Source organism: Lissotriton helveticus, chromosome 4_1, assembly GCF_964261635.1.
Source record: "Lissotriton helveticus chromosome 4_1, aLisHel1.1, whole genome shotgun sequence".
In the NCBI taxonomy this organism is placed as follows: Eukaryota; Metazoa; Chordata; class Amphibia; order Caudata; family Salamandridae; genus Lissotriton; species Lissotriton helveticus.
In genome coordinates this window covers 1,653,393,580-1,653,420,173 of record NC_136063.1, presented here as the reverse complement: position 1 = coordinate 1,653,420,173, position 26,594 = coordinate 1,653,393,580, and the positions used below count along the sequence as shown (strand labels likewise).

General features: G+C 48.0%; 1 protein-coding gene across 26 annotated transcripts in view; it reads right to left on the bottom strand.

The window, feature by feature from the left end:
- Positions 1-26,594, bottom strand: part of CLASP2 (cytoplasmic linker associated protein 2) — a 2,039,150-nt gene that overhangs the window by 223,851 nt on the left and 1,788,705 nt on the right. For all 26 annotated transcript variants that reach the window (XM_078688301.1, XM_078688302.1, XM_078688307.1 and 23 more), the window contains one exon: positions 10,163-10,319. In XM_078688301.1, the coding sequence (XP_078544427.1) occupies positions 10,163-10,319 (157 nt within the window). The remainder of the gene's footprint in view (positions 1-10,162; positions 10,320-26,594) is intronic.

Sequence of the window (26,594 nt, the reverse complement as noted above, 5' to 3'; positions counted from 1 at the left end):
CCCTGTACTCTCAGTTTGGCAGGGTAGATGAGGGAATATATGGTTCCAATTTGCTGGAAAATCTTCTTGGCCGGGACAAATTCTCTTCTTGCAGCTTGAACTTGCATGGTGAAGTCCGGGAAAATAGAAATGTGATTACCCTGATATTGAAGGTCCTTCACCTCTCTCGCCATGCGCAGAATGGTATCTCGGTCCCTGTAGTTCAGGATGCGTGCTATTATTGCTCTCGGTGGGGCTCCCGGCTTGGGCTGGGGGCCCAGTGTCCTGTGCGCCCTTTCTACCAGGAACATTTGAGAGAGTCCCGTCCCGAAAAGTTCAGACATCATGGTCTCTACATACACTTCCATTTTCCCAATGTTGGTCGTTTCCGCCACACCCGTGATGCGGACGTTGTTACGTCTTGAGCGGGCCTCCAAGTCCTCGTTCTTTTGCTGAATCAGCGATAGTACCTTGTCCATGCCGCGTATTTTCTTGTCCATGGCGGTGTGACCCTCCTCAGTTTCAGTCACTCGTGTTTCGAGCACATCCACCCGACCATCCTGTTTGTCCATCCGCCTGGTCAGGCTGTCCATGCGAGCTGCCAAGTCATCCATCTTTTGGTCAATCCCTTGTAGACTCGTTTTAAGTTCTTGAAACATGGACTTTATATCGCATGCCTGCGCGGCTCCAGGATCGCTCCTCGCGGCCTCCTCCTCCGAATGCTCCTGGCCCGTCGCCTTCTGTTTTGTCCTGTCGAACTTAATCTTCGGTTGCCTCGTGTCTGGCTTCCCCATCTTGGCAGGCAGCCTCGATAGTGCAGGCGCAGGTTTCACTGCAGGTCACCACTGTCGGAGGGGCAGCAGTCAGGGATTTCACTTTAGGTCAGCCCCTCGCCCTCTTCGCCGTAGGGTTGCCCCGCAGGTGATGCTAGTCCTTTCCGCAGTGAGGGGCTGTATCACCCCTAGCTGAATCACTTGTGGGCAGGCTGAGACCGCGGGACACCAGGCCTGGGCCGCTGCAGCACAAAATGGCTTCCTGCTCCACTACGCAACGTCACGACCCACTAGCCTGTGCACAGTATTCAGGGCCAAGGCGTGGTTTCTGAATGCTATTCACCACCTCGGGCGATTTGTGACCTTAGAGGGCCGGGTCAATAATATTGTGAGGGCCAGGTATTGAGTGCGGCCGCCCGTTCCGCCAGTAGGTCGGGCCTCGCACCCAGTTCGCACAGCTTACACAGTCCCTATGGGCCCAGCGGACTCCCGAATCACCTCCAGGCTGTTCTGCCGTGGGACTCACCAAGCCGGCCGCCTAGCGGTCTGTCGGGGGCTCCTTCGCGGCCGCTCACTTGCTTCGCGGCACCCCTCCGGTACTGGCCCGCTCCGAGCCTCCTCGCCGCAGTAGCGAAGTATTCAGCGCCTTCCGACTTCTACTCCCATAGCCCGGTCGGCGGTTGCAGAGCTCCCGCTCCGACCCTCTGCGCCCAGCACACTTTTTTCCTGCGCGCCTCGCAGCCCTCTCCCGGGCCTGGACTTACGCGAGGTCCCGGCTTCCGTCCTGCCACCAGGCCGTAGCTTCGCCCCCAGCCAGTCCGTCGCTGATTAAAGTCGATCTTTCCGTCCGGACAGATTATGCACGCCGGCAATCTTCTCTAGCTGTCTGCCGCTCTCCAAAGGGGAAAGTCGGTCGGGTCAGCACGCCAGTTTGTCGGATTTTTATCGGATTTATGGGCTCGGTCAGCGGAGCTGCGGTATCAAGCAGCCATTCCGCCTCGCGTCCAAGCCACGCCCCCTCGGCTTGAGGTGTTGGCAGGCATCGCAATCCGTCGAGTCGTGGTGTTCCCCAAGACACCACATACAAATAAGGTGTGGGTATGTCGCGGACATTTGCCGCGAACAGGAGGTACACGTTTTAAAGCCCGAAGGCCTCGCACACTGTTCCAGATGCGAAGCGTCAAAAAAGGGCCTGAAAACAGGCCAGTGGAGCCGCTTACTCCAGATCCGCGTTGCACGCGGAAAAGAAGGAAAACTGACGTGAGCGAGCCACGAGGGACTTATATGACCTCGCTGATGTCACGTTCGTAGGCATGCAGAGGTGCTGCAAAAAGAAAATTCCGGATCCAGTCTGACACCTGGGGATATTTCTAAGTTAAGGATTCTGCTCCTAGATGTCTCTATCAGATCAATCCTTAACTTACCTCTCGAAGTGGTGGTCACACACAGAAGTCCTTCGTCTCCCTACCTGCAGAGCTTTTACAAAGCGGAGGTTCTCCATTTAAAACAGTAGGGCATCAGACCTCGAAACAGTTCCCTGCACACGGCCGCCCTAGTGCCGCTGAGGGTGCACCTTTTGTGCTACTTTCTTTCCCCATTTGCCCTGACCTAAACCCTAGGAGCTTTGCTCCCACAGCCCAGTGGCCTGCTTGCCAGCAGCCAACAAACCCGAGGCCCCCTATCTCCCATTGGATAACATTGGGTCTCAACAATGCACCCGCCGCCCTAGTGCCACTGCGGGTGAAACAAGAGTGCATCACTGACCCTGGGGAACCCCCGAGTCTAAGCCCAGAACCTTAATTCCCATAGTCGATAACTTACTTGTGAACCGATAACCTGTTTTTCCTCCATAGGATAACATTGACAATTTTCTTCCAAAAAGTTTTTACATGTGGAGTTTTGAAATCTAAAACCATTCTTTAAAAATAGCACAAATAACCAAAACGTATTTACTTACCTGTTTGCAGGAAATGTCTCAGTGCTGAATCTAGGTATCCAGCACTGAGTTAGAAAAGTAAAGTAAATAGTAACTTACCTGTAATTTACTGAAAAAGCCTATTCATTTCAATGTACTGTATTGCAACCTACTGCATCCCCCGTGAATCAAACAAAATACAATTCCTATTGCATTTTCAAACTGTTCTACAATCAGCAACTTATTACTGTAAAGTATTTAATGCTTACCTGTGCCAAGCTTGCTTGGGTTTAAACATAAAACAGTATATTGTTTATACAAAAACAATTGGTCTAGAGTTCAGTCCTTGAGTATGTGAATTCATTTGCTGAGTGTGTAAATCAAATGCTTAACACTGTCTTCTGATACTGCCTTACTGCTCGACCACTCCACCACAAATAGAGGGTAAGGTTCTATCTAACTTTAACCTCTGCCTACCTCTGGGGTCAACTAGACTCTATACACACTATACCTCATTTTGGTGTAGTATATATAGAGCCAGTTTCTGAGCCAGGTTTCGAGAAGGCCCCCTCTTTTAATGCAGCTACCACTTTTTCATGCTCGCATATTTCTCCGAAAATATCCGAAGTCTGTTACGTGCCTTGGCGCTGCATTTCCCATTGTAGATCCCGATGATCATGAGTCTTTTTTGACCTGAACGAACGACAGGCCTCCCTGTCTTCTTCCTTGTGCTCCGGTGATAAGCACAAGTTGCAGACCTGATGTAGATCGGTGTGAGGGTACTTGGAGTGGCACAGAGGACAGAATTGAAATGGAGGCCGTTCCATCAGCAGAGGGGTGGATCGGCGCTGCTAGGCCCGGAGGCCGCTCAGGATGTTTTAGACCGAAGATGAGAGACTTTCCCAATCTAATGGATATGCGGAGAGAGGAGAAAGCATACGTTAACAATACCGTCGAGGGCAGAGTGGATTGTGTACCGAGGGGAACTCGAAGGATGGTTTTGAACCGGAGTGCAGCAATACACGTCCGATGGCGGAAAAAAACAATCAAACAATGGAGTAGATGCCCATACGCATTATCACCGAAAGGAGGAGTCACCTTACATCGAAACTGGAAAAGACTTCTTAGAAGAAAAACAACTTGCAAACAACCAGACCCAACATTAGATGGCAGGTGTATGCAACGCATGTGTATCAATAGCACACATGCCTCGAAAATAGTCTTTTGGAACTTTATGGGAAGTTGAAGGGCTTCATTTATACAATGCTTTAGTTCCCTTGTTTTTCTATTAGCTTTCAACGTAACTGTTCCATGTTGTTTGCTATTGCTTCTTCCTGAGACCAAGTAGTTTCTGACAAATTGATTGGAGAATTGCTCCTAGGCAGAATGGGGAGCACCAGAGAATGTAACTTTCGCTAATTTAGACAGATTGTGGTTTGCTCTACATGACGATGTAAGTCTCTTGGTGTTTATCTATGACCACTACTTTGTGTTGTACCTTCTGATGTGTGATTGTCTGGGATGAAGGAAATACATCATTCTTGCAGTAGATGGTCACTTTCATCCCTTGGTATTATTGAAAAGCTAGAGACAAGATGGATAAATGGAGCAGAAAGTACAGTGAAGTCTATTAGACAGCTGGCCTTAGGGTTGCAATACGTGAAGGAAGGTGGGCTGTTGGTTCAGAACGAACATTGATTTCTCTAAAATCGAAATACTTGAATTCCTTCAGGAGGACTTTTCCCATTTTGTCTTGTTGAAGGCGGAGTTTTAAGTTTGTTCTGGAACTAACCAGAACATGTTCTGGGTTACTCGTAACTATATATCTTGCTAGGACCCAAGTAGATTCATACTGAAATCCCAGGAGAGGATTATTTCTGTTGGCTGCAGGCCTTGTTGAAGGTCAGAAATTGTCTTTTTGAGATGTTCGATGGCTGTGCGTGTTTATTACCACCTTAGCAGGGATGTATATGTTCATGAACACCAGATTGAGTGTAATTGGGTCTTGTTTGAGAGTGGTCTGAACCATTTGCAGGCCTTTTGATGCCATCAATTTCATTGTATGGTAGCCTTTTATGGCGGCCTGAATGTAGATGGCTACCCCCTCCCCTGACCCAGTGATGGCTATAGATGGCTTTTTTCGTTGTGGACACTGAGTAGCAGATATAACCAGGGATCGCAGGCACCTTTTCTACACAGCTTTCTTGTAACAAGATGATCTGAAATAAGAGCAAGAATCCTGAAGTCTCACTGTCGGCTAATTTGCCTGACAGACCACTGATGTTCCATGAGCAGATTTTAGGTTTGTCTGCCAACTCAACAGGTACAGCTACAGTGTAGCTGGTACATGCTTGCCTTTTAGTTTGGTTCAGGGCTCTGGAAATCCAGCTCCAGCCGTGGTCTGGTGTAACCACTCTGTTGGACGACTAGCTGAGTGGGGGCTTGTGGAAGCTAGAGGGCCCATGTGATTTACTCAGTTCATTCATCAAGACTAAATGTGTTTTTGTGGGAACTGCTGAGATGACAGCACCTCACATGTAGAGCTAAAAAGTGTGAGCATTCAAATTCTGTGTGAGGATAGACTTGTATCCCCCAGTATTTATGTGTCTCTGCTGCCTCAGTACCTTATTGGCTGTAGTTGACATCCACATTACCTTCCTGGTCTCGTTGATATGTCCTGGAGTGGGAGCGAGGAACTCTATAGAGGTGAAGTTATTATTTGAGGACAGTTTAGTATTATCTGGAATTTAACTTAGTAGGCGGAGGATGTTTCCACGATATAATAAATCAATGTGCTCTCTTTACTGGTACTCTGGGTACATTAGCATTATTTGACAGTCAATTTTGTTATGAGGCAAGGCCTCACAGCTAGAGGTGCTGTTCTGACCATTTTAGGTCGATTGGGACTCCAGTCTGGAGGGCATCTGAATAATGCCCAGTTACACATTGGGCCTTGCTACAGTGATTGTCGATTTTAGTTTGGTGTATTCTTGGGTGCAACTGTGCCCTGAATAGGACTTCTGATGCTGTCAATGGACTTGATGATTTGCGCCTGCAAAGTCTCATCTGTTTCTGAGTTTACCCTTTTTGTTTCTTAGTTCATGGCATGGTAATTCTGGTGATTTGTTTACGGTCGCAGAGTGAGAGTTTACTCTCTTGGTACTGGACCTTTTAGGGGAGGATTCTTCTGCCTGTGGTTTTCACTGATTGCCTGAGCGGAAGGATCCTTTTTCTTGAACAATTTCATCCGGCAAAGTGGTTGCAATGGCAGGATTGCTGTTTGGTCGGCGAGGTCAGGGCATATGTTGTTTACCTGTTTCACTGAGACGTTGTCCTGTGTAAGCCTGGATTGCTATTTGAATTATTACAAAAAAGAATAGATATCTTTCCACAGGGCAATGTTAGCCTTCTGTTTTCGTGCCTTGCATCAATCCCCAGTGGGCCCTCAGCTGTTGTGTCCAGGACAGTTGCATACCCTGGTAAGCAACCTTGGTCATGCTATTGCATCAAGGAGTGAGACAGTCTGCGGAATATGACTAGCTGGTACTGACAAGGTGCTCTCTGATGGGGATGCGGTGCTTGTGGAGGCATGCAATGCCTGGGGGGCTTAACTTTGACAGCCCCTGGGCGTGTACTCTTTGACCTCGTGTGCTAGGGAAGGTGCGGCCTGTAGGAGTCCCCCTAAGGTTTGAGTGACCTGAGTTGGAAGAAAGAACCACTTATGGCATGGTTACCACCCCAACCTTTAGCTTGACTCTGATGCATATTTGACTGAATGTGCCCTGGGTTCCTGCTAACCAGGTTCCCAATGCCTGTGTTCTTTCTCAAAACTGTACCCTTGTTTCCACAATTGGCACACCTCTGGTTGACATAAGTCCCTTGTAAAAAGTACCAGTGGTACCAGGGGCCTTGTGACCAGAGAGGGTCTCTAAGGCTAAGGGCTGCAGAATGTATTGTGCCACCCTAAGGGACACCTCACCAAACACAGTCACACTGCTACAGCAGCCTGCGTGTTTTGGAGCAGATAAAAGTGAAGAGTCGATCTGACACACATCCCTATGTGCTAGGCCAATAAGCACAGGTAGAGGTAAAAGTAAGTCAGTCCTACAGCAGGCCTTACAGCAAACACAGGGTGCACTATACCTCATGTGAGGCCATAACTGCACAAGCAGATATGCCCCTTTAGTGTCTGAATGCATTCATAAACATAAGTGCACAGGGAGTCCATGGGCTGGGAGCTTGTCACTATGAGTTCCACAGCTCTATAATGGCTTTGCTGAATTCCAAGATGTTTGGTACCAAACATCTCAGATTAATAAACAGACACTGCTGCCAGTATTGGACTTTTTAAGAAATGCACCCAGAGGACACCTCAGAGGTGCACCCTCAAATCCTACCGCTGATGTGTGCCCGGCTGGGGTTCACCAGCCTTCTACCTTTAGACATGTTTCTGACCCCGAGGTGGGAGCCTTTTGCTCTTGTGGTTAGAAACAAAGCCTGCTTTGGGTGTCGGTGCTTCACAACTTTGCCCAAGAAGGAACAGAATAGAAAGGCAGTGAGCCTGAAAGGCTTCCCGTCCTTTGTTACGCTGATCAAGGCCGCCAGCTAGTAGAGATACCCACAACCCTGACCAAACCCCATTTTTGGTGCCAAGATAGACAGGAAAATTAGTAAGCAAGAGAGGTGTGTCCCCTTCAACCAGGGCCCCCTTAAGGTTCCCTAAGCTGAAGTGACACTCTCAAGAATCCTTCATATTATTTTGGAGGACTCTAGCCAATAGGGTTAGGGATATGCCCCCCCCCCAGAGGGAGTGGACATGAGGGTGTAGGCACCTTAAAGCTAAGTAGCCCATTGACTACTACCTTCAGACCCCTGCAACGCCCCTAAAATTAGTATTGAGGGACACCCCTGAACCTTAATCCTCAAATTACCAACAACTTACGAAGAAGAGGACAAATAAGCGATGAGCCCTGCACGACAAGCAGCTCCAGTCACTCACTTGGTCCCAAGTCCTGCCAGCAAACTTTGCAAGTTCCCATGACACGTCCCGCAGACCAGCGACCTCCAAAACCCTGGGAGGACTGCTTGCCTTCCATAAAGACTCCTGATCTCTCGTGAACAGCGGACCTGTCCAAAAGAAAAGCAACTTTCAAGACCAAAACTGACTACTTCTGCAGCCGACACCCACGGTCCAAGTTCCAGAGGCCCACCACTTCAGCAAAGGTTTCCCAGCTCTCCTGAGCCGAAGTCCACAGTGGGCAGACCCCGGCCTGACTTTACGTCGACACCTGCACCCTCTGCACATCGACCCCCAACCCCCTCCAGTGTGACCTGCACAGTAAGCTGCTTCCCAATGCCAAAGGACACTCCTGCACCCGGAGCCCCTAGGCCTTTGTGAGAACAGACGGTGTCCCTACACTCCATCACATCCAAACTTACCTGTGCAGCTGTAGGTCTCCTTCAATCGGCCTCCTGGCCTGAGCCTGCAGCTTTTTCCGACTTCCGAAATTCCCTGTTGGTTTGCATTGGGCGCCCAACGCTGTGTTGGAAGCCTGCCCGGCCGCCCCTGTATCACTAAAGGTTTAAGTTTGGTGCTGATTTGTGCCCACCCCCACACCTGTGCTTACCGTAACCCCTGAGACTAGGTTATTAGTATTGAGATTCTGGAGAGAGTTACTGTGGGAGGCAGCACTGAAGAAGGCCTGAGATACCCAAGCCAACTAAAGGGTAAAGCAGTGGCTAGTTATGTTCTAGGAAGACAAGTTGCACTGATCTAATATTATGGTTGCCTCTGCAGCCTCCAACAATAAATCACAGCCTCCTTAAGCGTGTCTTTCCTCTACACGTGCTGGGTCTAGATTTCTTCAGGGCACTGGGTACAGTGGACTGGCCATGGTTCGGCCTGAGCTTGACCAGCGGGATTCAGATGCAAATTTCCAGTAGCAGTTTACGTGGTCAGCAGGCAGACCAGACTGGTGGGTGGGCTGGCTGGTAAGTGGGCAGGCATGCAGGCAGCATTTGATAGGGAATTGGTGGACTTTCTTGCTGCCTCAACTTTGCCTCGCTTGCCTCTTTGCTGGCCTCCAGTAAGGTTTGCTTACCAGTTTTCTATCACTGCGTGAAAATGTGCCAGTCTAACGGCCCGCAGTGTTCTCTGAACACCGGCTGCTGGGTCGCTGAGCCCTGAGCACTGGGCTCCATGCGTTCTCTGCACTTACAGTCACTGTCAAGCCCCCGCGCTTCGCGTCTCTCACATTGCTGATGTCTCAGCTGTAAAGGTGAACAACAGTATGTGTCTGGGGATGTATTATGGGCAGGATTCTGTTAGAATAGTCTCTCTACAACTATGGCTCAAGATCAGGGTTACTACTGAGGCATCTTTCTCTAGATTAATTTTAAAAGATTTTAATTTTAAATAACATGTTGAAGATTCTCTAGCTTAATTATACAAAACAGACTTTCTTAAACTTGGGAGTACCTAATTATTTTACTAAACCAGAATCTATTTAGCCAACCTGCAAATTAAAAACCTGTTTTTTGTTTTAACGATTGTGCCAACGAAAGGCCAGATTATGCCCAAAATATGCAGTCTTTTAAAATGTATTCCACTTCATTACTACCCAGAGGTTAGAACCTTATTTTATCTCAAGCCATTTCGTTTAAGCATATTGCATCTTTTATTCGTTTTTCCAGTACAGGATGACTGGTTTGTGAACCTCCAAACTGTCCTTATGATAATGTGCTCAGCATTGCACCATGCACTCAGTGTTTTGCACTTTATACAGTGCATAACGTAATTAGTTGCCAATCACAGTTTTGCATGCCTCTGCTATAAGGAATTATAAGTTAGGCTTACTATACCTACAGCACCTTGAGTCCTTGGCAATTTGCTTTGCTGTAATCAATTTTATTTTTGAAGCGGTAGCAGATACAGAAAATATGAATGAATGAATGAATGAATACGGTCTTGTATAACGCATGGCTACCCTGAGGCATCCCAGCGCTGCATATGAATATGAAAGCTTAATGTAAATTTGATCTAATTAATGTATTTTATTTATTCTAGCTATGCATCATAATAGCATTGATTCTATGCAGCAGAGATGTATTAAGCAATCATTTTTATACTAGGTTTTTATGCGATCCAAATTAGTACTATGTTGCTTAAATGCTTTTTATCTTAGTTTTTTAGTGTGTATCTCGGTGTGTCCTTTTGTTCTGTCCCTCATAATTTAAAAAAAAACTTTATTGTACTTTTATGGCATTAATAACAAATAGCTGAATAGCTTTTCTGGACATGCTTTTTGATTTCAACTGCCCTTGAAGTGGTGAAACTTTCTTGGTACAGGTTGATGATTTTGGGGCAGCTGCAAGCGACCGGACAAAATAAACATTTTTGCAAAAAGATATTCAGAGATCAAATTACAAATAAATACACATTTACAGTGTAATGTACTTCTTATAAGATTGCTAATACAAATGTTGCAATACTAACTGAATCTGCTTCATTCTCTTTTTTGGAATCACGTCTCAAGGGTTCATTCATATCCTCTTGACTTCGAAAGCTGAAATTTTGAATAGCTTCTGTCACTCCTCGAAGCGAACAGTAAATGTCTTCAGAATTCATGTTTTCTGTATCATCCTCAAATGCACTAGTTAGTGGACAAGAAACAAGTATTGCAACTCTGTTAGTCAATTTTAAATATATAGCAAATGTTAATTACAAACAAAAATGTAATTTTGAAATTGTGCGCCTTCTAGAGTTAATGCACTGCTGAAAATGATATGTTATACTCTATGATTTATTATAACAGAAGGACAAAGATGGAACTTGAACTTACCTGCAATTGAATCTTATCAGGCTGTAACTAATCGGTAACTAAACAATCTAAAATGGTGTTCTTAATATGATGTAAGTGTTCAATCTGTCAAAAGTGGCCTTAGATTCAAGCGACATCGTCGCTTGGGATACTTGAGCAACTAGAGATTACTGAGCATTACCTGTCAAGAGCAATGTCATTTCCCACTTTGTACCCGGATCACAGTACTAATGCAGTTTGACTTTCTTTTAGAAATACTCTTTTCTGGGTTGAGGGTTAAAAAGTCAAGTCTAACTCCAAAAGGTGAAGCGGTTTATAAACTGAAAATACAGTATATCTCATTAGTGAACACTCAATAACTTCAATGTTCAGCCTGGAGTTTCCTGTGTAAAAATAAATTAGCTATAATACCAGGTAATTAAAATAAAACACATAAAATATGCAAACAAAGAAAACCAGAAGCGGCTAGATCTTTGTGGACTAGACATCCAACTCCAACATGCCTCTTCGGTGCTAGGCGAGAGAAGTCACTTTCAGGTCAAATTGAGTCTCATTACTAGGCATGAGCTGGGACTTTCTAAACGGAAAAGTCATTAACCATTTTAAAGCCATCCCACTGTACGTGTAAGGTTAACATCTTTCCCATCCTGCCTTTACCATAGATTTAAAGTTATTATTTAATATTTGATAAGGTCCCATAACAGTAACACTCATTTAGTCTCTAATTAGGGGGTCAAAGTATAGTAGAGCTTAGACGCAGATTAATATTTAGAGGACCATGGCCAAACAAAGCTATACATTGCATTCTCACTTCCGAAGACTTCACTATCCAGCACTAATTAATTAAAAAATGATCCATCTTAACATAGATCTTAGTTACTGCAGACTAATAGTAGCCTATTTTACCCATGGTGACTTCCACATACCTAACAAAACCTGTACTATCCTCTTGATCGCTAGTATTAAGAATAATTCCGGCCTGTTTTGAGCATATATCGAAGTAAGAGTAAGAATGCAGTCAGTATTTTGACTCATAACCACTACATATTGTCCATGGTCATCTGCTTCTATGCGATTATGTTACTAGCATTTCCACAGTGTACTTTCACCATTAGTATGGCCTCACAGTGCTTTTGTATTCAGGGACCCTTTATGGATCTAGGACTCTTCCAGACTGCCTGAAGAACAAGTTACTTACCTTCCGTAATGATATATCTGTAAGAAACTTAAGTTAATTATAGATTACTTACCTTAGAATCTCCCCCAGGCATCAGACTGGATCACAAAGTTTTTTGTCAGCAGTACTCCTGCGCGTTGGAAGGTGGCGTCAGTCGACCCGCGTCTGTCGTCGGCATCGTGGTCACCAAGATAACGTTGCGGTAGCTACATAGATACCGCCCTTGTGCGCTGATGTCAGTTCTGTACACGATATTAAACGCCAGAAGCGCAGAGCCAAGCAAGACACTGACCACTTGTGCACAAAACTAGAGCCCATAAAGGATGTCCTTAACCCTAGAAGTCAGTTCGCAGAATGGGGAGGATGGGTGAGGGGGGGTAAGGAATCTATAGCTAACCTATGTTTCTTACAGATATATTATTACCGATGGTAAGTAACTTGTTCATCTGAAAGAAACAGTTAGTTATAGATTCCTTACCTTAGAATAGATACATCAGCAATACTAACCACGGAGGTGGGTCTGCGAACTAAGTTCACATCAGAAAGTCCTGGAGAACAGAACGGCCAAAGAAGCAGTCTCTCTGGACTTGGCTGTCCAGGCAGTAGTGTTTGGTGAACATGTGCAGCGATGCCCATGAAGCTGCCCTTCAGATGTCATTTAGGGGGACTCATTGTCCCAAAGCAGTGGTAGCTGCCGTCGCCCTGGTGGAATGGGTGCGCAGTCCCACAGGAGGCTCCTTCTTTGCCAAAGAATAGCAGGCTTTGATGCACAGAACGACCCACCTGGAGAAAGTTCATTTGTGCACGCCCAGACCTTTCTTAGCCCCCACGTAACCAACAAAGAGCTGGTCGTCAACCCGGAATAGTTTTGTGCGATCCAAGTAGAAGGAAAGCTGACATTTTGGATCCAGACGGTGGAGCCTCTCTTCCTCTTTTGAAGGATGCGGAGGTGGAAAGACAGTGGGCAAAGTGATGGTTTGGCCAATGTGGAAAGAAGTAACCACCTTGGGAAGAAAGGAAGGTCTAGTTCTAAGAACGACTTTGTCCGGATGGATAGCCAGAAAGGGAGGCTTGGAGGAAAGAGCTTCTAGCTCACTCACCCTGCGTGCAGAGGTGAGGGCCACCAGAAAGGCAGTTCTCAAAGTAAGAAGCCTGAGAGGACAGTTATGCAGCGTCTCAAAGGGAACACACATAAGATATGTAAGCACCAAGTTCAAGTCCCACTGGGCATTACGAAGGGAACAGGAGGAAAGAGATGAGGAATGCCCTTAAGGAATCTATTTACAATAGGGGACTTGAAAAGAGAAGGCTGATCGGGAAGCTGAAGGAAGGCAGAAATGGCTGAGAGATAGCCTTTGAGAGTGCCCAGAGCAGAGTCCTGCTGGGCCAAAGAAAGGAGGAACAAGAGAATCTCAGAGAGGGGCAGAAAGGGGGTCCACAGCCCTTGCCCTGCACCATGCCACAAATTTGTTCCATCTGCAGGCTTATACCGTCTCAGTGGAGGGACGCCTGGCTGACAAGACAACATTGCAGACTTCGGGAGGCAGTTCAAATGATGTCAACTGCCGCCGCTCAATCTCCACGCATGGAGGTGGAGACAGTCTAATCAGAGGATCGATTGCCTTTTTGAGCAGCTGGGATATGAGACTCTTCGTTCCCAATCCAGAGCCACAAGAATGACCTGGGCAAAGTTGTGGTTGATCTTCTTCAGCACTGTGGGCAAAGGTTGTGTAGGTGGAAAGGCGTATAGAAGACCGCAACCCCACTCGCGACGAAAAGCGTTGCATAGCGAGTGCCGCCTTGGGAATTCAAACGAGCAGACTGCTGATATTGCGCGTTCTCTTCAATGGCGAATAGATCTAATCAAGGCTCTCCCCACTGCTGAAACAGAGCTTGAACCACCTCCGAGTCTTGCCAGTCATGATCCATCATGCACCTGCGGCTGACTTCGTCCACCCTGGCGTTCAGAAAACCTGCCAGGTGTTGAACCACCAGGGATATGCCCTGATGTTCCAGCCATGTCCAGAGGCAGAGGGCCTCCTGACATAGGGTTCCCGACCCCACCCCGCCTTGTTTGTTGCAGTACCACATGGCGGCAGTTTTGTCCGTGAACACCAGCACTACTCTTCCCCGGAAAGAGGGAAGGAATGCCTTGAGGGCAAGACGAATCGTCTGAAGATCCAGAAGGTTGATGTGGAGCCCGGACTCCGCCGGAGACCAGAAGCCTCTGATCTCCACCTCCCCCATGTGGCTGTCCCATCCCAGGAGTGCTGCATCGGTCACCACTGTGAACTCTGGTTGAGGATGGGAGAGTGGTCTGCTTTTGACCCAATCCTGGTTCGTAAGCCTCCCCTGCAATTGGTGTGCAGTGCCCTTCGAGATCTGGATGCATTCGGACAGATTCCCTTGATGTTGTGCCCACTGGAACTTCAGGTCCCATTGCAGAGCCCGCATATGCCATCTGGAAAGATCCACCAGCAGGATGCAGGAGGACATCAGACCCAGCAGCCTGAGGGGCATCCTGACCGAAACCGGGGATAGAGGCTGAAAGATCGGAATCATAGGCCAAATATCACAGACTCGCTGTTTGGGAGGATAAACCCGAAACTGGGTCGTGTCCGGAACCGCTCCAATGAAGAGGAGCTTCTGAGAGGGCGTCAGTTGTTACTTCGGCACGTTGATGTAGGGCCCCAATGAATGCAGGAGGTCGCTGTAGTCTGTAGGTGGGAGACGACAGCCTGGGGCGAGCTGACCTTCAACAGCCAGTCATCGAGATAGGGGAAGACTGGAACCCTTGATCTGCGCAGATGAGCTTCGACCACCGCCATCACTTTTGAGAACACCCGAGGGGCGCTGGTAAGGCCAAAGGGGAGCACGGTAAACGGAAAGTGCTCGTGGTCTACTGTGAACCGCAGTTAACGCCTGTGGGCCTGCAGGACAGGGATGTGGAAATAGGCGTTCTGCAAGTCTAACGCCACCATCCAGTCTCCAGGGTTGAGGGTAGACAAGACCTAAGCGAGTGACAACATTTTGAACGTATCCTTCTGGAGGAAGCGGTTGACTTTCCTGAGGTTCAAGATAGGACGAAGGCTTTTGTCCTACTTGGGCACCAGAAAGTAGTGGGAATAGCAACCACAACCTACTTCTGGGGCAGGAACGCTCTTGATGGCTCCCTTGGCAAAGAGTGCCAAAACTTCCTGTTGGATGAAGGCCAGGTGATCCTCTGACATGCGACGGTACTGCGGTGACATAGATGGACGGGTAGTCTCGAAGGGGAGGGAGTAGCCCCTTTGGACTTTTTGCAAAACCCACCTGTCCGACGTGATGGTGCGCCAGTGAGGAAGGTGATGCGGATCCTGCCACCCACTGTCATTTGGTGGCCCTGGAAGGTCGGCCTTGTTGGAGGTTCCTGCAGAGGGGGTTGTGGTGGACTGGCCCGCCCACTGTCCCCAAGAACTGTGGCAGTGGTTCCCAAGTCCCCTGCCATGCTGGGGCAAAACAGCTTGCGCCAGCCTGTCTCTCTGCGCGGGACGTAGAGGGAACTCCTTCCGTAGCCATGAAAGGGGAGAAAGGCAGACTGCGCAGGGTGGGTGGGGGAAAGGCCCAAGGACCTGGCCATAGCCCAAGAGTCCTTAAAGCCCTCTAGCGCGTTGTCTGCCTTGTCGCAAAAAAGGTGACGGCCATCAAAGGGCATGTCCATAGGTGTGCCTGGTTACGCCACGATACGCCTGGTTGCATTCAACTGATTTTTCCGGTAATGTCCGGTACTGGACATTCCCGGAAAAACCAGTCGAATGCAACTAGGCGTATCGTTGAATGGCTATTGACGTGGAAATCGTCATGCCAAGTGGGTCGGCAGTATCCAGCCCACAGCAGATGCTAAACTTCGCTGCGTCTCTCCCTTCAGCAACCACTCGAGAGAGCACAGCCCAGGCCTCCTCCAGGCACTGAGGCAGCACCTGCGCAACTGTGTCCCACACGGGAGTGGGAGTAACGGTCCGATAGACATGCAGTGTTTACCGACCACAGTCCCAAGGTGGAGGAAGAAAACATCTTCCCAAGATGATCCAGCTTCTTGGACTCCCTCTCCAGGGGAGAGGTAGGGAATGCGCCATTGGACGTGTAGGCTTGTACTACCAAGCTCTCAGGGGTGGGGTGTTGGGAGAGGAAAGTAGGGTCGCCCGGGGCCGGGCGGTGGCGTCGGGCAATCATTCTGTCCACAGGAGCCACTGTGTTGGCCTGGACCAGGTGCCCAAAAGGATGTCTGTCAGGGCTTTATTAAACGGCAGCTGGGGCTCCGAAGAGCTCGCTGCCGGTTGAAGCACCTGTCAGGAGGTTAATCTTGAATGCCACTGTAGGAATCTCGAGGTGGAGAGCCTCGGCCGCCCTACGCAACACCACTGCTTATGACGCTCCCTCCTCCGTAGCCACGGTAGGAGGGGACAACAAGCCAAGGTATGGTGAGGTATCCAAACCACTGGCTTCCCCCAGTTCCTCTCTCCAGTCCTGCTCATACACTATCTGGTCTGTTAAAGGGTCTCCAGACCCCTCCCAGTCTTCCTCACCTTCCTCTGGCTGCCATTCTGGTCTCAAAGAGCCTGGGTAGAACAGGGGCAAAAAAGCACCTGTCTGCGTCGGATCTGGGGTCGGTCGACACCGGTCTGACTCCGTGTCTACCTCAAGGTGGAGACTGGGGTCGACGTCGGAGGGGGACACAGTCGAAGCCGGAGGCGGATGTGGTGCCAGTGGAATCGGCGCCGGCGTAACGAGGTCGACCGGCACTGATCAGGAACCAGCCCTGGATCCAAGGGGACACTATGCCGCCGAGGCCGAATCCACCGAAGTCCCAGGGCCCCCAGCCGAGTCTGCGGGGCCCGAAGGCGCATCGGCAGAGTAGGGCTGCCCAAAGATGGCATGCATCGCTTCGTAGAAACTCTGAAGCTGGGCAGGGGTCGCACCGGGTCCAGGAAAGGGAGTAAAACCCGAAGTCGACCCAGAAGGAAGAATGGTGATGGCTCCGCGACCAGTCCCTCGACCTCCTCTGCAACCGGGACCTCGAGCGGCGCGGAGCCGACTGCCGGGCCTAGAGTAGCTTTCGGGGACCGCTCCCACAAAGACTTCAGGCCATGGTCTGGCAGTCGGAGCACGACTTAGGTTCGTTGTGGCACTCCAGGCAGTAGAGTCACACGCGATGCAGATCTGTCCCCAACATGAGTCGGTTACAGTAACTGCAAGCCTTAGAGACGGGCATCCCTCATGCACCAGGAGTCGATAGACTCAATAACAACTAAGTCGACAAAAGTCGAGAAAAAGTTCAGTCAAAAATTGACTGGGGGTACCGCTCTCCCTGGATCTGCGCTTGCTAGCTTGGAAAAAGAAAGAACTGACGTCAGCGAGCGCGGAAGGCGTCCATGTAGCTACTGCGACGTCATCCCAGCGACCACGACGACGGACGCAGTTGACCGACGCCACCCTTTAATGTGCAGGGGTACTGCTGTCGAAAAACTTCCCGGATCCAGTCTGACGCCTGGGGGAGATTCTAAGGTAAGGAATCTATAACTTTCAGATACCAGTATACTGCAGCGCTCAGGCTACAAAAGACCACAAGATCAAGATACAATTTCACTGCCCACCGTTCATGGGGCGTGTCATATGGTAATCCCACTATGTTGCAAACCAACAAGTTTGCCTTGAAAAAGCCCAGCAGCTGTGAACTACAGAGCATAAAACAGATGGTTGTGTCTGCCCTGAATTCCTGAATGAGGCCAATATCTTTGTCACAGACGAAAATTCAGTGAAGAAGAAGAATCAACATATGACCATATCCATGATGGTCTTTTGAAAAGAAATACTGCCATTTAGTGATTGTCATGATTTAACTCATGAGCTCGACCACTTTTGGTACACCTCCAGCATTGTTTGCTGCTCTGAAGGCATGCCCATTCTCTATTTCAAAATGATGTGCTTTTAACCCGATAGCTGCTTCCTCCACCCCTGCGGTGCTTCCATTCAGGTCTTCTACCAAATGGAGGATTTCTTCACTCTCTCAATGAATCCAACATTTAATTTTTGTCTTCCCACATATACTGCAATCTGAAACAGTGTCTCCCCTAATTACTGAACAAATTTGCAACAGAAATAAACCCTGATCAGTATGAAAGCCCATCTTTCTGCAGCTTAGTTGCCAACAGGTCCTGTTACAGTTGTGACAAAAGGTTTATTTAGGGACACCCATTCTGCAATTATAGTACCCGTCAGCCGGTCGGCATGGAGGGATGGGTAGGCTCAAAGGGGAGGGAGTATCCCTTTGGACTATTTGAAGAACCCACCTGTCCGATGTGATGTTTTGCCCGTGGTGGAGGTGATGGCTGACCCTGCCATCAACTGGCCACGCATGATCTTAAAGGGCCGGACTAGGTCGGTTTGAAGGCTGAGGCTGCAGGGGCGTCGATCCGGATCCATGGGGGATCAACGGCACCGGAGCTGCTTACGAGGAACCCGATGGAGTCCCCTCTGAGCCTCCAGGGTCCAAAGGACGCCAGGAGAGTCAGGCCGCTCAAATTTGAGGCACATTCTTTCAGCATGGCGGGGGTCGCTTTGACTACCGGGAAGGTGGAAAAGCGCGGACCCGCCCAAGGCGCAGGTTCAGCGGAACAAGGCATAGATTGCTGAGACTTCTCCATCACGCAGGCGGACAGACGGGGAGAATTCTAAGCATGCTTTGACTTCTTGTGTTTTTTTTGCTTCTTACCTGACCGACTCCAGGACTACAAGTGGGAGGATGGACCTTCCTCTTGATCAGGACCGTGAACGATACCTTGGGGACAAATGATGCAGTGCCGAGAGCTGGGCTGCAAGTCATTTTAGGGACTGCTCCCTCATAGCTTTCAGAGCCATGGTCCGGCAGTCGGAGCACAACTTAGAGTGGTGGTTGCACTCCAGGAAACAAAGACAAACCCAGTATGGATCCGTCACAGACATGGCGCAGTGGCAGGCGCAGCATTATTTAAATCTTATATGTAAGGAAAACCTACCCACCAAAAAAATGAGTGACAAAAAAAAAACCTGGCAAAAAGTGACAGCGGGTATCTCTCTTCACATATCTGCGCTGGCTTGTATGGATAGAAAAGAACTGATGTCAGCGTGCCAAGGTGGTGCCTATATAGGTGACGCAGACGTCACAATTACAGAGACAATGCAGATTACGTCATGTGGAGCTGACCAACACCACCTACAGGTGCGCAAGGGTATTGCTTGAAGAAAATCTTCCGGATCAAGTCTGACACCTGGGAAATTCAAAGGTAAGGAATATGCGGCTAGAGGTCTCTGTCAGATATCACCCAACCAGCCGGAGCACCTCCGTTCACAGAGTGCAGTCCCTTGTGCATCAGTGCCGCTTACATTTGCTGGATAGGAATTAGGAGTGGGTTAGAGGGGCAGCCCAGTCTTAAGTCCATTTCATTGGAGAACGTTAATCATAACTCATAGCACACTTGCATTCAGACTACCTTCTCTTCGTCCTCATAGAACGCGAGAGCGACTGTGCGGAATTAACATTTATTTAATGCAGTTAGGGTTGACTACGGTGAAGGACGATCACACTCCACATCTCAGACCTTTAACTAGATAGCTTCCACATGCTACAAAATCATCAATAAGAACACAGTATCTAGGAAAAAAAGAGTGTAGCAATAATAAACCAACTAACACAGAGATAAAAGTTCTAAGCACATCTCATCTAAGTGTGTTGCACACTATGCACACGACGCACACAGAGCGAATCAAGGCCACCTACCCACACAGAGGGGTACTTCTCATGAAAAATCTTTAGAATACAGTCTGACACCTGGGGAAATTCAGAGGTAAGGAATCTGCGGCTTAAAGTCTCCATCAGATAAAGTCTTTTTTCACATCAGTGGCCTACCAGGCACCATGGTATGGTATGTGCCTACCAGGCACATACCATAATGCTAGTTTATGCCCTTATGCTTATAGTCTCTACCAAATCTCCAGAAACATCAGAGAAGTAACACACCTAGCACTGCAACCCCAGACATGGGTGAACCATTCTCTGCTCTCTCTTCGTATGTCTAGTTTGAAATACAAATTAAAACGGTCCATATCTGGTAACAAATTGAGTAAATAAGCCCAAACATAACTCAGTCCAAGCAAAATCACATACTGCTTTACAGAATAGCTTCTAGAAATTTACTGTAAGACGCTGGAGTATTAGTTGAGAAACTACCTCAAATAATCATTACAATCCTTGTCAAAGTGAACCACAAAAGTCACTAATTAAGCATGTCTTACCCCTCTGGCAGCTTGGCAAAAAGCAGTCAGGCTGAACGTCGATGCAAAATGTAGAGTATTTATGTCAGACTCAAACAGCAATTAAGTGCAAACATAACACAAAAAAAAATCCCAAACCAATTCAGAAAAATAGAGAATATTTTAATAAATTCACATCAAAACAACAAACATCCAATAAGTAGACTTGGAGTTATGAGCTTTAGCGTTTAAAGTTCAACATAGCACCAAAAAGATTGAATGGCAACTTCGGATTTGGTTTCGCTAGACCATGTCAAATATCACGTCAACAACGATGGAGCGCAGGCCTGATAGACAGAGCAGGTTTGTCCCGGTGAAAAGTTTTACCTCTGCAATGGAAATAACGCCGTCAGGGAAACGGCTCACCTTGCCACCAGCTGATCATTCCAGGGGCTGTGAAAGGAACGGCACGTCTCCTGTTGATTGCGCCGTGAGGGAAACGGCACTGTCCCGGTTTTTCGCGCCGTGAGGGGAACAGCAAGACTACAACTCCCAGCAGCCCTCAGGAGCCAGTCCCGCAGCTGTGATGCGGGTATCTGCGCCCGCAGGCGCCATTTAAGCCCCAATCGGCCCTGGCAGCGCAGGACGTGCCCGGGCGAAGCCTGGGCCAGGGCGGGCCCGTCCTGCGCCCGTCAGCGACAGGAAGAGGCATGGCAGGGCCACCCCTCTGAGCGGCTGCACTTTTTCCTATTTTTAGGTCAAACCAAGGGGTAGGACTCCTTTTAATCCATATGCCCACAATATCTTGATGACTCTGCTTTAAAAGCCAAGAACATTTGTATGTCCCTTCCCCTACTTAGACTATTGTGGTGTTAATGTTTGAGCATTAACTTGGAGGGAAGGATATGTTGTAAACAAACCAGGGGCTGAACAGGGCAAAATCATTGTATAATTGTGCTGACAGGTGGTTTGTTCAAGGAGTCCGAGCCCTCTTTGAACCCCCAAGGGTATTTAGTTACAACTGGGTAGTAGTGGGACGAGGCACATCTTGCAGGAGAGCTGCAACGACACCTCCTGGGAAAATAGGTAGCTGCTAGCAGAAATAAATCAACATGTGAGCACCCAACCACTGCGATAGATAAAATGCTCCAGATGGCTATCGGGTGGTGTCCATGGAAATAGAGCGTACAGAAAGAAGGCTATCCCTTACTCCGGATATTTGCACACAAGAATCTGAGGCGACCCCATCACCAACCACCATTCAAACATTTCAGCATAGTTTATTATCACTCCCCCTCTCTGGCCACCTTTCCATCTCGCCAACGGGGGCTCAAGATGGGCAAATACATATCTTGGCGCCTTCGCCGCGTGTTGCTCGAACCAGGAAGCAACCACATAGGGCCAGCACGCTCACTGACACTTCAAATAAAGTGAAACGTAAAGCAGCACTTGGTGCGGGCCAAAAAACTAAAAACATGTGTAAACAACCAGGTCGACTCAATGGGATCTGACGAACAAGAACAGACAAAGGGCAAATCCCAAATAGATAATCCAGCTGCAAAACATCCATCGTGGGTAGACAATTTGATGGCTGACCTCTTAATTAAATTAAGAGCCACCATTAAAGAAGAAATAGCACCTTTAGTAGCCAGTCTAGATAGAATGGAGAGAGTTTGGGAGGGCTTAGGAGCTATAGTATGAACTGACCCTGCCATTAGGAAAGTAGGGGAAGGGTCTGACCCAGTGCTCAACACACACACACAAGGTGGGGGGGTGCCCACAATTGATATCCCCTCAATTAGTGGCTTAGAAAGGGAATCAAGCTCTAAAACTGCAATAGTCACCCAAGAGCTTAGACACAGGAGAAGCACAATGGAAGCAAGTGGAGGGGCCAAGGCTAAGACTTCGAGCAGGGAGGCCACCAGCAAACTAACTGTGCCACCGACCCAGGTCTCCATCAGTGAGAACAAGGTGTCTTCCCTCCCTAGTATAAATCTTCCCCCAGCCTGTGCCCCTTATGTCGCCATAATGATAGGCATCCCGCAAATTGCCCATAACACTAAGGAATTCCAGCTTGACCTCAGGAACAAATGTTTATTCTGGCTCGAAAGGTTCAAGCACTTTCAGTACGCCCGGGCGGGGGAGATCATCATGGTCTGCAGAGTAGGCTGGCTGGGCAATGCTCGAAAAACTGAAGCAGGGGAGTGTGTCGTTATTAACTTCAACAACCCTACGACCGCAAGCAGACTACTATCTACCCCTAATGTAGGACATCATACACCCACAGGAATAAGTCTCCGCTCATTAGATTACTTTTATCCCCAACCAAACTTTGACCATAGAGGCAGTGTATTTCCATCAATCCACCTCGAGGGCCCCGGTCCCCTCATGGAAGGAAGGTGGAGCAACCCTAGCAGGCGCCCTCTGTATAATATTGCAGTAAGCAACAGATATGAAAATCTGGAGGAGGTTGATTGACTAGGGGTGGGCAATCTTACTGGTGACATTTGTGAGAAACAGCTTCCCGATCAATCTACTGAAGAAGACTGTACTGAGAGAGGTGCGAATGGAGTTAGCGGTCTGATATTGGACTACTGTCATAACAAACAAGCAGTGGGTAGCCAACCGAGTGAGGAGGCTGTTTTTATCCCTCCTGATAACCACCAGGGTTGTATTGATATGGGAGGATGCAGTGTAGTACCTGTAGGACTAGACAGGGTCCATCAGGTTGTTTATCCCACCCCCCAGTCCCTCTCCAGGGAGGCACCGATAGGGTTAGATCTGAGGAGGAATGAGCTACGAATTCTATCATGGAATCTAGCAGGACTGAATAACAAATTACCATGTCCAGAATGGGGGCCTTTTGTGGACAATCAAGACATCTACCTATTTCAGGAGACCTGGGGCTGCGAAGATCATCAAAGGGTAGCTTTGCGCCATTTAACATTTTGGCCACAAAGGGGGGGAGGGGCTTACGATCTGGGTGGGCACGCATCTTGGGTGCAAGGCAGAGCAGTTGATAACTTCTAATAACGACATTCAATGTGTCCTGCTGTCATTCCCTGAAAAATGGCCTTAATTAATGTCTACTCTAGACCTGTGATCAATAGATTAGAATCTGCCACCATAGACCATCTTGGCCACTATATTCCAACCCTGTATCCAGCAATCCTGTTGATTATAGGAGGTGACTTTAATTGTCAATTTGAACCTCTATATGACAACTTCCAGGAGGATCCCACAGAAGAAGACTTTTATTGGTCAATCATTGATCCGCAGATCACCCCAATTAAAGCCTGGTCCCCGTTAGCTATGCAAATCTACCCATTTACGCTGTCCCACTCACTGAGGGCATGCAATGGGATCACTAAGTCTGACCTTCCGGGTAAATTTACATTCAATCGCGATGGCCACCCCTCATTAATTGATTACATTATGGTGGAAACGAGAACCTGGGAGAAAGTCCAAGACTTCTATGTACAACAGAGGCAGGACAGTGACCATAACGCTCTGATTCTAACATTGAAGCTGGGGAATCTGGGCATCTGCTTAAACCCAGCAACAAGCACCGCTGCCGTAGTAACCATTAACAACCGAAGGAAAGTTAGATGGAATCATGTCCAGCAATCCCCATCCAAATTGGCAAAAGTGTACCAGCTTGCAATACCCATGATAGCCAGAATGAGGGAGTTGGGACAGGTGGAAGCATCCGTAGAGGAAAGAGACAAAGCTAAAATAATTCATGAGGAGCTAGTAGCAAGTCTGGCAGATGTATTCTATCCGGAAACATCTAAGAGGACAATAGATCGACCAAAATGCTCCTGGTATAACAGTAAATGCGGCAAAGCAAAACAAGAGCTTGTGCATGCGGTGAAAGCCAAAGATAGGCCAATTATTAAATTGGCCAGAATAAAGCATAGGAAAATCTTGCACCAGGAAAAGAAAGACTGGGAAACAGAAAGGTGGGAGGCTCTTGGGACTGGCCTGCAGGATAACGACTTGAGACTGCTCTGGAGGCTAGTTAGCTCTGGTGAGGAGGGGGGACGTGCAGCTATAGAGCCTAACATAGCGCCAGAAGTATGGGAGTCATACTTTGGGTCGCTGTATGACTACGAAGCGGCAGGCCCGCAAAGCCCAGATATTGCGAGTAACATCTTGGAGCACTGTCAGGACGGAGGTGGGGACATCTTGTTGATGGAGGTTCGAAATCCTATAAACAGCTTACTCCCTAATAAAGCCCCGGGCCTCGGCAAACTCCCGGGGGACCTCTTCCGGGAGAAGCCCATTGTTTGGGTCCCATACCTGTGTGTCCTATTTAACGGTATTTTGAAGGACATGAATCCCACAGATACCTGGAAGGGTGCGGAGATAGTATCCATACTTAAAAAGGGTTGCCCTCTTCTTCCCACCAACTATAGACCCATCAGTTTAATTGATAACACCCAAAACCTGGTGGGCAGGGTCTTTTTGGTCCGAATGCAGAAGTGGATGGACAAGCAGGGAATTTTGAGCCCCTACCAGGCCGGCTTCAGATCAAGTATGTCCACCGTGGACCAGATATTCAGATTGCAGCTACTCTTCTGGAAAACGGTGAAGATGGAGTGTGGCAGCCTCTATCTTATATTTGTTGATCTGAAGTCCGCCTTCGATCTTGTGCCTAGAAAGAAATTGTGGGAGGTCCTTGGTGAGCTTCGGATTCCACCATACCTTCTTAATGTGCTGGTGAGGCTACAAACAGACAACTATGCACAAGTTAGATTCGGAAAATATGGGGAACTCTCCTCACGCTTCCCTGTCAGAAAGGGGGTGAGACAGGGATGCGTTTTAGCCCCTACACTATTTTGCCTCTACATTGACGGGCTTACTGCTTTTTTAAACAATATAAAAGACACTGAAGCCCCAAAGCTCGCCCGGGGAAGATACCCGCGTTGATGTTCGCGGATGATACTTTGTGATTGTCCAAGTCACCCCTAGGCATTCAACGGATCTTGGATGGTTTTGCACACTTTTGCAATGTGAGAGGTTTGGGGATCAATTTCTCTAAGACCAAATTCATGGTCTTCAACCCTCCAAAGAGCTCGCGTCCAAACCCCTCTCTTAATGGCACCCTCCTTGACAAAGTAAGGACATTTGATTATCTAAGTATTACATTGTCGGAGCATTTTGGGTGGGGCACCCAGATGACCAAAACACAGCTTAGGCGCACCCAGTCAGCAGGGGAGATAACAAAAATGCTGAGAACATCAGCTTTTAAGCCAGCAGCCCCTGTGATGGAGCTATACAAGGCTCAAGCAAAATGGGCCACATTATATGGGGGCGGAGCTCTGGGGGCACAGTTCCACAATGGACCTTGTGAAGCTAGAAAATAACTTCATGAGACAGCTCATAGGTCTACCACGCAGCACCCCTTTAGTCCCCATCCGCATGGACTTGGGTATGAGGCCAATCGATCAAGAGATTGCCCTCAGGCCCTTGACATTTGGCGGAGGTTATGGGTAACTCCCGAGCTGAATACGTTCGAAGAAGAGCTGAAGGAGCTCCTCCCTAGACCTAATCCCAGCAAAATACCATGGCTGGCCCATATCAGGAGTCTTTCGAACAGGCTTGGGAGATTGGAGCTTTAGTCATCTCCGGAGTTATCCTGTCCCTCGATATCCAGGGCGGATCTCGTAAAACATAGGCAATTCAACCTGCTGTCTTTACAGGAGAGCGCTAAAGAGGGCAGGCTGACAATGGAGTTATTACAAGTAAAAGAGGTGCACATGAAAGAACCCTTTCTGGATGTAATCCAGCCACCTCTGGCTAGGAAATTGTACGTGCAATATAGATGGTGGAATCAACCTTTGGCAGTGTACACTAGTTCATGGGCTCCTGAGAAGCAGAGCGTGTGTCCCAGTTGTAAACTAACGGCTGAAGTGCATGTGCTGTTTTTCTGCCCGGCCTATGTGTTACCCTGAAAACACTGGGTATTCCAATTATGTAAAAACTTAGGATTCACCCGATGTGCAGAGGCTTTTAGAGTTTTAAATTATGACACTGATCCCCCTATTGTATTTGCGGCACATCAGGAGAGGACTTTTAAAGCATCTATAGGGGATGATCAATTGGAGGAACCCTTTGTTCATTTTTAAAGTCTAGTTCAATGATTGTCTTGCTCTTATTAGAAAATTAAATTTGGTATTATGTGTTTTTAACCGTGCATACAGTATGAAAATGTAATCATTGTATAATCTGTGTAAATATTTGGGAATGGTCTTTTATGCACTTTTATGGCCTGATCAGCCGAAATAAAGTTTTAATGATGATGATGAAATAAAAAAACATCTAGTAAAGCAACAGGCTGTGGCCGAAAAAAGCTCCATATCGTCGAATAACGGCTAGACGGGGTCTAAGTGAATATGTTGATTTGTGTCGGAAAGCTCAGAGTGGAAGAAGGTCTACCTGTAATAATGGAATGATTCCTTCTAGACTGACCTTATGGAAGTGTTCTGATATGATGTAATGATTTAATGGTATGAGACCGAGAACGGGTCATAGGGACCCATCTTTTTTGGGACTAAGGAAATATATTGAATATACTCCTGTTCCTTGAAATTATGGTGGAGTTATTTCTATAGCTCCTTTTTGTAACAGAGCTGAGATCTCTTTTTGCAGAAGGGTTT